The sequence below is a fragment of the Protopterus annectens genome, chromosome 12.part0, assembly GCF_019279795.1.
Source record: "Protopterus annectens isolate FY-2018-M chromosome 12.part0, PAN1.0, whole genome shotgun sequence".
Taxonomy (NCBI): Eukaryota; Metazoa; Chordata; order Ceratodontiformes; family Protopteridae; genus Protopterus; species Protopterus annectens.
The window spans coordinates 822,175,962-822,189,000 of NC_056746.1; the positions used below are offsets into that span (position 1 = coordinate 822,175,962).

The following is a 13,039-nucleotide window of genomic DNA, read 5'->3' on the forward strand; positions in this document are numbered from 1 at the left end:
AGGAAGGTGTATCAAAGAAAAGAACACATGTATGTTTCTTGTTTTGTGTGCAAGGGGCCAATGATTTGAAAACAGCTCAAAGGTATTCTTTATCCACCACTGGCCAGATGTATTTTCTTTGGATGTGGTGTGGGTTTCAATGCTGTTTCAATGAATGTGACTTTCAAGGGCAGAGAAGTTTTAATGCCAAGTCTATTTTCACGGTGAGACAGTATTGCTTTGTTTATCAGATGTTTGTTAGTGTTTGTGCATTATTGTGCTGCAAAATGTAAAAATAAAATCCAAACAATCATTGTAGAAGTAAAGCAGCATGCACACATTAGCGTTTATGGTAAATGGGATGAAATAGCCAAGTAATGTAACATTGGAATGGCTGCAGGGGAACTCAGGTGCCATATTTTGGTTGTCTGTTCTTCAGTGTGCGTTTGAAAGTTGGTATCCCACAATTTCATTGGAGTGGGTGGGGTTAAACAATTATGTATGCAAATTAGATGTTAATCAGCATACAGATTTGTACCTATTTTTCATGGGCCTTGTCCAGATTTTTGATGTTTCCAGGTTGAGAGGTATGTTACTGGGAAAGTCTGACTAGATACAGGTCCTTTTTCAGCGGAGGCCTGGGAACAAAGCTCCACATACATCTCATTCCGTAGTACAATAAAATGACACTTTACATTATACATAGTAAAATAAAATGATACTTCAAATCACACAGTAAGGTACAAGAAAAGTTAGAGATGCAGTAACACATATATCTAAATTAATCAGACAAAATATTTACACACATGCAAGAATGTGATGGTTAGATAAAATACTACATACATTCAGAAAAGGATAAGGCAGACAGACTGCAACAGAAACATGCATCGAATATTGACAGGAAAGAATCAGAGTAACTGTTGCAGAAATAAAGAAACGGACTGTGCAGAAGAACAGAATGATCAGACACTGTTATACACACACACACACAGAGAAGGATCAGACAGAAAGGCTGTTTTAAACACACACACGCTCGAGTGCGTGTGCACATACAGACACGTGCACACACACACACACACACACACACACACACACACACACACACACACACACACACACACACACACAAACACTTGCCTGCCCATGTGAACACACACACACACACACACACACATAGGCACATACATGTGCTTACACATGTAAGTACACACACACAGACACACACATGCAAATATGTACACACATACAGATGCTTGCACATGTAAGCAGACACATAAAGATGCATGCATACATACATACACTTGCCTGCCCATGCACACATGCATGTGCTTACACATGTAAGCACACACAAACCTACACACGTGCAAATATGCACACACATACACATGCTTGCAGATGTCAGTGCACACATAAACATACACACAAAACACACACATACAACCTACACATAAAGATCAAGAAAAGAAATCTGAATGCAAACAGAAAAACAAGGCGTAGAAACTTTTATAGATAAGAAGGTGGGCAGGGTGCTACATGCCTACATAATATGGTGAAGCAGGGAGACATGGATAAAGAAGGTCTAGGTGGACAGGTTTTATACGGGTAATGCTCAGACAGACATGCTGTTAAAGTGTACATTACAAGATTAAATACATGGAGGGCTAAATGTGGAAAAAGAGCAGGCAGTGAGTGCCATGCAGGAAAAGATCAGGGAAATACTGTTATATTCTCACAGGGAAGAATTAGACATACTGAAAGACTATGACGACATACATAAACAAGGAAATAAGACTGACAGCAAAAACACAGGAAAAACGTAGTACTCTGAATTGGTTATCATACAAATGACAACTTATTGACAGCAAAAGGATTTTGGAGATGCTGTTTGCTGTCTACTTCTACTTGTAATTCATCACAGTGACATAGATGTGCACCGAGCATGTTATTTCATGGTTTAGGTTCCAGGGAAAAATAAAAAAATACTGGCCTCAATCCCTACATCAGATTTCACATGGCTTTTCTTGGTGCAAGCAGTCTTATTTCTTCCATATCATTTTGAGATGCACTTGAAGAAATGATACAGGAAGTGCTAAGCTCCATCACAGTATGCAGTTCAAACAGTGAGAAATGTTAGTTGATAGTTATCTTTGCTTACCTGTAAACTTGGAGAAGGGTTTGTGGATAACTCCAATTGTTGGTTTGCCATTCACAGCCACACATACCATTGTGGTAACGAAATGATCAAGGCGCTCTACAAATCATTAAGAAAATTACATAGTTTAGCAACTGAATGCAAAGATAATCTATTTACTGAATACATAGGATGAGTCAACAGAATGTTCTAAACAGTAGTAATGTTGTCACAGTAGCACAAGACCACTCTCCAGAGCAGCAACCTTCTGCATAAAAATAATTCAGCTTTTAAGGCATGCAATTATGACTAAGCAAAATTCTGTAAACTGCAAAACAGTATTAATGTCCTGTTCTGATAGCGCAGACAAATGTTTTGGTAACAATCTTGCTTCTTCAACACCCCCTTCAAATGGCACATTAGTATACAGAGAACGAACATCAAAAAGTAACCATTACTCACCAGCACTGTGGTTAAGCTGATAAAAGAATTACTGGTATGCCTGATGCATGCTTGCATGAGGTGAACAAACTATATCATGCTACAACACTTCTGTCTCACCCAAGAATTTATCCCTCATATCCAACAGTGACAAGGTAGCAGCACTGCAAAGTAGGCGCTGTAAGGATATAAAATGCACCCTGTATGAAGTTGTAAAGGGACTCAGTAAGTACATAAAGTACAGCAGTGAAGACATGAGTAAAATGGTATCACTTCTGCTCCAGAAACCTGACCACATTTAGTGCTACAAACATTTTATTTCAAGAGGTAGCTGAAGGACTGTACTTCTGGTAAGGTGTTCCGAAAGTCTGAATCAATCCTGTACCCTACCTGTACTAAATAAAACTTTACACATTCTCAGTATTCAGAGACCTTCTGAAGTTTCCTGCCATAGACATGCTACTAGTGTACTATGGCGCAGCAAAGAAAAAAGCTAAATTCGAAGTAAGAAAGTACAGTGCTGTGCTGAAAAGTACCAGGTGGAAAGCCATATTAAGTCTGCAGAGATGGAAAATGCTAAACCCAACTCTCCAGAAACACAGCCAAAGCAAGGAAGGGCTTCTCTACAGGTCTCTTTTCTGAGTGTCAGCCACTCAGGTTACAAGATGAAAACACCAATGGCTATTTGCTAACGGAATAACTGTCAGTATGATTTCTATGTGTGTCGGCAGTGATCCACTTGCTTTGTGAGACCTCACTCTTCTCCATTTCAGTGTGACTGTGGAGTTGGTTTATAAAATTTTGGGGGCTGGGAGGGTTTGAGTTTTCACCCTTGTGCGTTTCAGTCATTTTTTTGGTGTTGTGGTTCATCAGATTTTAGATATTGCAGGTCTGGTAGCCGAACCCTCAGATGGCGTACTGAAATCATCACTTGAATTGATATTGGCTACAAATACAGAAGTAAAGGGGGGGGGGTATTATTCAGGAGTCATCTCTTAGAATTGCAGAGACAGACAAAATCCTCACCAATCACTCAGACACAATCCCCGGGATTCAGTAAGGCCGATTTTTCGTGCAAGAACAGTGTAAGTGCTCCTGCACAGAAAATGGCCGCCAAGCGATTCAGGATAGTGTCGTTTTCACATGCACGAGCGGCCCTACACTGTTCTAGCACGGAAAACAGTGTGGCATTCAAATCACCTCATTTGCTGGTGAAAACTATGCAAATGAGGTGATTTAGCGATATACCAAGCTGCCAGGTCTCCGTGTTAGAACAGTGTCAGTGCACAAATGTATTCAGAAAATGACTGAGTAACACTTATTAGTCTTGATATAGGTTCAGCATTTGATTCAGTAAGTTGGGACTATCTGTTTACCTTACTGAAATGCACAAACTTCTCTGATGCATTTGTAAATTTAATTGAGCATTTATACAAAGGAACGCTGGCTTATATTAAGGTAGGAACATATGTTTCACAAAAAATACCCATTCTTAAAGGTACAAAGCAAGGATGTCCACTTTCTCCACTATTATTCACTTTAGTAATGGAGCCTTGGGCTAATTTGATTAGAAACAGTACTGACATAGAGGGTTTTGAAATAGACGAAAATACAACATTAAAAATTCAACTTTTTGCAGATGATGTTCTAATTACATCAGCAGATCTAATTCTTCTATGCAGTCTTTATTTGATAAAATGATGAATTTTAAAAGTATTTCTGGTTTAATATTCAATGAAGAAAAAACTAAAATACTACCTATATATACACGAAAAAATATTCTCATTAGTGATTTTACTAAATATGTACCCAATTCAGGTCAGATAACTTATTTAGGTATAATACTATCTAAAGATATTAAATCTATTATATGTAATAACTATAATACCTGTTTTCTTAATATACAAAATCTTTTTAATACCTGGAATAATATGTTTTTACTATGGAGGAGAGACTTACAATTATTAAAATGATAATATTCCCCAAGATTTTATACTTAATACAATCAATAATACTTTCACCTACAAAAATAATTATCAAGAAACTGAATACACTAATGTTAAATTTCTTATGGGCACCTAATAGACCTAGGATTGCATTAAAGAAACATACTAATAGCTGGTCTCAAGGGGGTATTTCTTTTCCAGACTTTAATTTATATATTATCTCTTCTATTATAAAAGTTATTACTTTATTAATAGATCAGTCATATATCGCAAAATGGAAAGATTATTGGGAGCTAATTAGTATGCACTTCATGAAAATAACTCCATGTTGTGGTTGCTAAAGGAATTTTGTACTTCACCTATTACACCTAAACATATGGTTTGTTACCCATTAAATATTATTATTAGTTATCGTAACTTTATATTCATGCACCCTAAGTATAGGGAATGGAATTTTATTGTATTCCCTATAATGTATACTCAGGGTATGCTTATGTCATCTACTTCTGAAGGAGCTCATTTAGCTATAGATAATGATCTAAAGTACTGGTATCAGCTGATATCTGATAATAAAGTTAAAAATCTAGATTTCTTAAAACAAGAATTTGATCTAAGAGAAACTTGCTGGTTAGAGGTTCAGATCTTTAGACAACATCTCATTGATAGAATAGATCTAATGTCTACAACAGTTAAAGAATCTATTCCAAAACTGATTGATTACTTGATACTAAATTTACAGCATAAAGTTTCTGATAAAGGTAAACTTTCATATATACATAAAATTATCATACAAGAAACTTTTTACAGTGTAGATTCATACTGGAATTATTTCACCTCTATTAATGGGTACCAACCAACTCAACAAGATAAACAATATATATTGGAATCTGCTTATAGAACTACATCTTCCATTGTCTGGAGACTTTATACATGGAAATTTTTACATAGATCTTTTTATACACCTTTGATGATGAATAAAATAAATAATAAAGATAATCTATGTAAGAGATGTAATGTAGAAATTAATGCTGACTGGGCTCATATGTTTTATGACTGTATGAAGTTGAAAGAATACTGGAAGTCAATTAATGAATTTTGCAGGCTCTTTTTACAGATAATTTCATTATTTCTAAGTCTCTTATATTATTCAACACACCTGTACCTCAATGTGTTAAAAAGATTAAGCTTCCCTTGTTATGGTCTATCCTAGCAGTGGCCAGGAAAATAATAACTAGAAATTGGATTTCAGATACACTTCCTTCGTTCAATGAATTTAAAAATGTTATGAATATAATGTGCCATATGGAAATAAGCACAATTAGAATGAGAACAACTAGAAAAACATCATATTATATTGTATGGGATAATTTACAAAATTTGTTAAAAAAATTCTAATTTCAATAGCACGGTATTTTAGTTTAATTAATTGATCTGATTGTAGTGGATGTCTTTGTAAATACTTTAGTTGTTTTGTTGAATATTATAATAATACCTATTTTTAATTACTTGTATAAAATTGTTATGATATTTCTCTTATATGTTAAAACAATAAACCTGTTTTGAAAAAAAGAAAATGACTGAGTACATTTCTGCAACTGACAAAGCGGAGGCATGACAGCTCGTGAAAAAACATGTATCATGTACATTAGACATGCCAATGGCCAAATATAAGGCAATTGGCATTAAAAATTGATTGATTATTATGAAAATTAAACTTTTTTTTTTTGGACAATCTTGGCCGTTTTAAGCATAGGGCAGTGGCGTGCAAATAGCATCGGGCCGAAGGGATCCAGGGAAGAAATAGCCAGGGAATTGTTATAGCTAGGCTTGTATAGACCCTGGGACCGATAGACTAGTACCAACCTATGAACCTATAAAAAAAAAGGGAAAAACTCAATTTGAAGTTAAATCTGCATTTTACCCATTATAGTCAATGGCATGCAGAATGTAAACAATACCAGGGAGCACTGGTTGTCAAGGGGAAAGGGTCATTTTAGTGCAGTAACTAACGACCTACACACTGGGGTATGCAAATGAGGGGAGTTATGCTGAATCACATATTTCTTCAAAGTGTCAGCTTGTACCTAACCGTGTAGGTGCAGCAATACAACAGTGGAAGTCTAAGAGCTGAATGACTTCATAAGGGGGTGTGTCATGCTTGCTGTAAGCTCACTGGAGCTCTGTGGTCCATGTTTGCCCTTAGCTAACTAAGGAAGGGGGTGTGTCAGATGTGCCTGAGTAATGTGTACATAGCTTAAATGGGTGTGTGCGCCACACACTGGGTTTTAAACTTAAACAAACAAAAAAACAAGAAGAAATGGCAGCACTGTTTACATTTCAGCACTGGGTATGTGCGGAGCAACTCGGGGCTTAAATAGGGAGGAACTGTGAAGGGGAAACAGCAGTAGGAAGGCAATCAAGGAGAACTAGCATAGCAGGCAGGTGGAATGTATCAGAATCAGCCAATTACACATGCAGCAGCCCAGCCCACTACTATAAACTGTGCAAACACCTTTCAGACTGTTTTTTCCCACAAACTCTACAACACCGGTATACACAGATGGGGGATTTTTAACTGGCAAAGCTAACTAAAAATGTTAGGGGCTGCTGCTGCTTTACTCCATCAATATGTGGGAGAGGCTAAGGGTGATGAGGAGGAGAATGCTGACAACCGACCTACAGTGATGAGGAGGAGAAGAGTGAACAGACCCAGGGTAACCTACCCAGGCCTACATGAGCTGGAGATAGTGGAGCACTATAGGCTGGACAGGGACATTCTACAGCAAATCATTGAGCTGTGCCGGCCACGCCTCACACACAAAACTAAGAGAGGGGAACCCATCCCAGTGGATAGCAAGGTATGTGTAGGCGTAAGTATACTAGCCACAAGTACCTTCCAAAGACCAACTGGGAATATCATGGGGGTCTCACAGGCATCAGCATCCAGGGTACTCCACCAATTCCTGGATGTCATGACACCACATGCCAATGAGCACATATATTTTCCCAACACTCATGAGGCATTGTCCAGAAGTATGCGTTTCCTCCACCTTATAGCAGAATACGCTGAGGTAGTTGGTGCTATAGACTGCATGCACATCCACATCAAAGCACCACCCGGCGAGCGGGGTAGGGTCTACATAAACCGCAAGGGCTTCCCCTCCATCAATTGTCAGGTCGTGTGCGAAGCCCGGGCATTATCATGGATGTGTGTGCTGGCAGCCCTGGAAGCTATCACAACTCCCACATCTGGCATTGCTCACAGCTGTATCAGGGGTTTGCCGGGGGGGCATATCATATGGCCATCTAGTGGGGGAAGCTGGCTATGCACTGGAGCTGTGGCTGATAACACCCATCAGAAATGCACACACACCTGAACAAGAACACCATAATGAGGCACACGCACAAACCAGGTTCATTGTAGAGCATGTGTTTGGGATGCTCAAGTCACAGTTCTGCTGCCTTTACATATCCGGTGGAGCCTTGCAGTACTCTTCAGCTGAGCACAGGCACAGAGGGACTCGGAGTAGGCACTTCCTAAGCCTGCTCCTATAGGCAGAAGGAGGCATGCCCCGTATGCCCAGGCCTTGGCAAACAGGCAATGCATAGCACACATACTGACACTGTAGGGACCCAAGGGACTGATACCTCTCTCTGACCTGTACATACAGTAAAAGGGATGCCAAAAGTACAGTTGTGTACACTTACCATAAATATAGATGTTCGAGTGTATTCACTGTTGCAGTCATCACATTTGGGTTATCTGCTTGCAGTAGCCCTCAGTCGGCCTGATTAACAAAGTCTTGGGTCCTGCATTGGTTGCTGTCTCTTCTTCCATGACGTCAGGTCATCAGGGGTATAAAACATGCAGTCAACGCCATTACATCAGTTTTTCTTGCCCCAGATGTCAGGTGCCCCCCTAATGGGAAGCAATTAAATCTATAAATATATAAGGTTATAATTCCAAAAAAAAAAGCAAATACACTAAAAAGCTTTTAAGCATTGTAAAGGAGAGTAGAGGTATAGCCAAAAGAAGTAAGGGGACTGGAGGGAGGGTAACCAGGACTGCAACAGTGAATACACTCGAACATCTACATTTATGGCAAGTGTACACAACTGTACTATGTTCTTCGTGTTTCACTGTTGCAGTCATCACATTTGGGTAGATTCCCAAAGCTAAGGATGGGAGGAGGAATTTAGATAGCATTAGGACCAGCAATAAGGCCCTGCAAGACTGCAGTGGCACAGCCAGCTCTGAATTTAGAGAAAATTGGCAGATGGTAATGCTTGGTGAAAGTATGTACAGAACTCCAGGTAGCAGCTTCTAGGATGTCCCTGGTAGGAACGCCTCTGAGAAAGGCTGCAGAGGTAGATGTAGCCCTGGCAGAGTGGGGTCTGATCCCCTGTGGAATAGGTTTTCCATGGTGCTTATAGCAGAAATGAATGTAATGGCCTATCCATTTAGAAATAGTTTGCTTTGAAATAGCTTTCCCCTCTGCCCCTGCAGCAAATGCCACCAGCAGTTGTTCAGATTTCCTTTGAGGTTTAGTCCTGCCCAAGTAGAATCTAAGTTGTCTGTGCACATCTAAGTAGTACAGTATCCATTCCCCTTTGTTCTGTGGATTAGGAAAGAAGGTTGGCAGATGAATGGACTGATTAAGGGCCACACTGGCTACTACCTTGGGTATGAAAGAGGGATTGGTCCTGAGGGACACCCTGTCCGCATGAAGATGATGAAAGGCTCCACTGCTATAAGGGCCTGTAATTCAGACACCCTTCTTGCTGAAGTGATTGCTAAGAGGAAAGCTGTTTTCCAAGAAAGGAATTTTAAATCGGCAGAAGCAGCTCGAAAGGAGGTAGAGCGAGTTTCTCCAATACAAAGTTAAGGTCCCAGGCTGGAGGTGGAGCTCTCCTGGGTGGTCTTAAATTTTTGGCCCCTCTGAGGAACTGCTTGAGCAGTGGATGAGAGAAGAGGGGAGCTTCTGTGTTACAATGAGTTGAAATGGCTGAGGCATGAATTTTGATGGAGGAGAAAGACAGGGCCTTGTGAAGCATCTCAGTTAAGTATTGTAAAATCTGAGCTAAATTGGGCACTGCTGTGCTCATCCCTTGAGATTGTTTCCAGGCACAGAATCTTTTCCGTTTTTCAGTATAAGATTTCCTAGTACTAGGCCTCCTTGCCTCTAAGATGATATCCATCACTGGTTTACTGAGGGATGGTAAAGGAGAGATTAGGTAATTAGGCAGGCTGCTAGGTTCAGTGTTTGAAGCTGAAGGTGCAGAATCTGGCTCTCCTGCTGAGACAATAAGGTAGGAATCTGAGGCAGGTGCCATGGGGCCAACAGTGACACACTGCGCAAGAGGGGGTACCAGTGTTAGCGTGGCCAGTCAGGTGCAATCAAAATCGTCCTTGGTTTGTCTTGTTTGATCTTTATTAGTACTTTGGAGAACAGAGGCAGAGGAGGAAAGGCATAAACTGATAGGTTTTTCCAGCTGAAGGACAGGACATCCACTTTCCAAGCTTGTTTGTGGGGAGTCCTTGTGCAAAATTTGTCCAATTGATAGTCCTGGGGGGAGGCAAACAGGTCTATATCTCGGCTCCCCCATTTGCTTGTCAACATGTTGAAAATCCTTGTTTCCAGTTTCCACTCATGTGGGTCCATGAGGTTTCTGCTTAGTCCGTCTGCCAGCGTATTTAGTTTTTCTGGCAGGAATTGAGCTTGTAGATGCACTTGGTAGCTCAAGGCTGTGTTCCACAATGCCATGGCTAGTGTGCAGAGGGGGTAAGAATGTGTGCCCCCCCCCCCCGCTTGTTTATGTACCACATAACAGTGGTGTTGTCCGTCTTTACCATTAATTATCCTGGAAGAATGTGGTCCTTGAAGGCTGTCAGAGCACTCTGTACAGCTAGAATTTCTTTTTGATTGATATGCAGGTGCATTTGACTTGGGTTCTATTTGCCCTGAATGCACTTCCCTGCCAGGTGAGCCCCCTCATGCATAGTCTGATGTGTCTGTTGTTAGGGTTTGGGCGGCAGACAGTAGTGTGAATTGTAGTCCCTTGTTTTGGTGGCAGGCCTCTGCCCACCAAAGGAATTTTAAGCGGTAGGCAAGGTATGATAGGAATCATTGCTTCTAGATCCTGAGAATGTTGACACCATAGGCGTTTTAGATACCATTGTAGTTTCCTCATATGCAGTCTTGCATATGGAATTAGAAGAATGCAGGAGGCCATAAACCCCAAGGCTTGTAGTATTTGCCTTGCAGATAGCAGGGTTTTTGTGGCCACTTGTTTGAAGTAGGTAGTCAAATTAAGTTGTTTCTCTGGGGTGAGGAAAGCCATCTGGGAAGTTGTATTCAAGCTTGCTCCCAGGAATATAATTTGTTGACAGGGTACCAGGTGTGATTTCTGTTTGTTTATGGTGTAGCCCAGACAAGTTAGCACCCTTTGTACAAAGGCCAGATGATTCAAAAGTATGTCCTGGCTTTCTGCTTGAATTAGACAATTGTCCAGGTATGGGTATATTTGAATATTTATTTGCCTGTAAAATGCAATGACTGGAGCTAGGCACTTTGTGAATACCCTGGGCGACTAGATAAGCCTAAGGACAGTGCAGAGAATTTTGAAGCGTAGGTATCTTCTGCAAGATTCCCTGACTGGGATGTGCAGGTATGCTTCCTTTAAATTTAGTGTTGCCACCCAGGCATCTTTGCCTAGCATAGGAAGCAACTGGTGGAGAGTCAGCATATTGAATTTTGGAATCGCCAAAAAGGTGTTTAGAGTAGACAGGTCTAGGATTGGATGCCATGAATTGTCTTTTCTGGGTACCAGGAAAAGTCTGGAGTAGAAACCTTGTCCCTTTTCCTCTTCTGGTACCAACTGAATAGCCCGTTTGCTTAGGAGAGAAAGTACTTGCTTTTGGGCCTCTGCCCACTGATTTGGGGGTAGATCTGGCCACTTGCTTGGTGCTGGTAATGTGCGGAAGTGAAATATGTATCCTTGGGACACTATATTAAAAACCCATTTATCCTGGGTAATGAGTTCCCAGTTCTTTGCATGAAGAGCAATATTTCCCCCCAAAGGGGCGGTCAGTTGAGAAGTGCTTGGAAGTTTTAAAAAGAAGTCAATGAGACAGTTTATCATAGGGGGGAGTTTTTTTACTCCCAGATTTGGAAGTGGAGGCCCCCCACTGCTTAGTCCTGTGCGTACCCTGGGACTGAAGCCTGGGTGCTCTGCTGGATCTGGGTTTGAACTGAGATGGTCTGAAGAGGCAGGAAAGGACCAATTCATGGAAGGCCAATGCCTACTAAACCTTGGAGGCTGTACTTGTAAGAAATCTTTAACAGTTTGCATAGATTTAGCTTTTTCCTCCATCTTTTTAAGAACTTCTTCTGCCTTGTTGCCAAACAGGCGATCCTGATTTAAGGGAGCATCCAGTAATTTTGCTTTAACATGATCTGGCAAGGATTGCTCCTTAAGCCAAGCATACCTTCTAAGTACAGACCCAGTTACAGCAGCCCTGCAAGATGCCTCTACTGAATCAAAACCACATTGTAAAGTATGTTTCCAACTTGTTCAGCTGAATGCAGCAGATCCTGTAAATCCTTATTTTCAGCACAATCAAGAATCAACATCATTTTCTGTTTAAGCAATCCAATAATATGCTGCTGATACTTTAACATACGAAACTGGCAGTTTAAGGCCCTAATATCCAAAGTTGCAGAAGTGTATACCTTCTTACCCCATCTATCCAGCGCCCTAGAGTCTCTATCAGAGGGGGTAGGATTTTTGGCAGTAGTAGTTTTAATGCCCTTGGGTCCCTGTGAAATGGTCTCAGGATCCACAGTAGGAATTTTGAAAAGGAACTTGTGAGAGTCAGGGACCCTGTAATATCTATGAGGTTTCCTGGGAGCAGGGGGTAAAGAGTCAGCGGCCAAGCTAGATTCTGAAAAGGCATCATCAACAATGTCTAGTACAGGAAGTATGGCTAAAGGCCTGTGCTGGGGCAGGAGTAAGAAATCCCTATGCCTCTTTTTAGAATCTGAGAAATCCTGACTTTCCCAATGAAAATGCTCCCTGAAGGTATGCAAGGTTTCACCAAAAGAGAAATCCTCTGGGGGGATGCAGAGGGAATAGAGTCCTCAGCATCAGAATCCTTATAGGTAGATTAGGGTAAATCCTGGTCATCACAGGAAACAGAAAATTCAGAATCCTGGTCAGAAGTATCATAAGCAAACTCAGTCCTAGGTCTCCTAGAGGGGGAAGGTTGGCTTCCCCTGATTAAAGTAATACGGTCTTCAGCCATTCTTATCATTTGTTTTTTAGGCATAGAGGCCTGGCCATGTAGTCTGGGCATCAGTTTTCTAGGCATGGTTTGAGTTTTAGGCCTTGAAGAATAAGATAGCATTGGTTTAATACGCAAGTCAGTAGACCCATCCAAGTAGAGACATCTGCAGGTTCCACAGATGAAGTATCTCACGGCATACCGGACTCCGAATGGGTCTCAGTAGAGGCCTGTGAATCTGAAGTACCGGGTATCAAG

At 40.8% G+C, this 13,039-nt stretch overlaps 1 protein-coding gene across 1 annotated transcript in view; it reads right to left on the reverse strand.

The window, feature by feature from the left end:
- Positions 1-13,039, reverse strand: part of LOC122816819 (inositol monophosphatase 3-like) — a 405,603-nt gene that overhangs the window by 180,883 nt on the left and 211,681 nt on the right. The window contains exon 3 of the mRNA XM_044089860.1: positions 2,135-2,230. Coding sequence (XP_043945795.1) covers positions 2,135-2,230 — 96 coding nt within the window. The remainder of the gene's footprint in view (positions 1-2,134; positions 2,231-13,039) is intronic.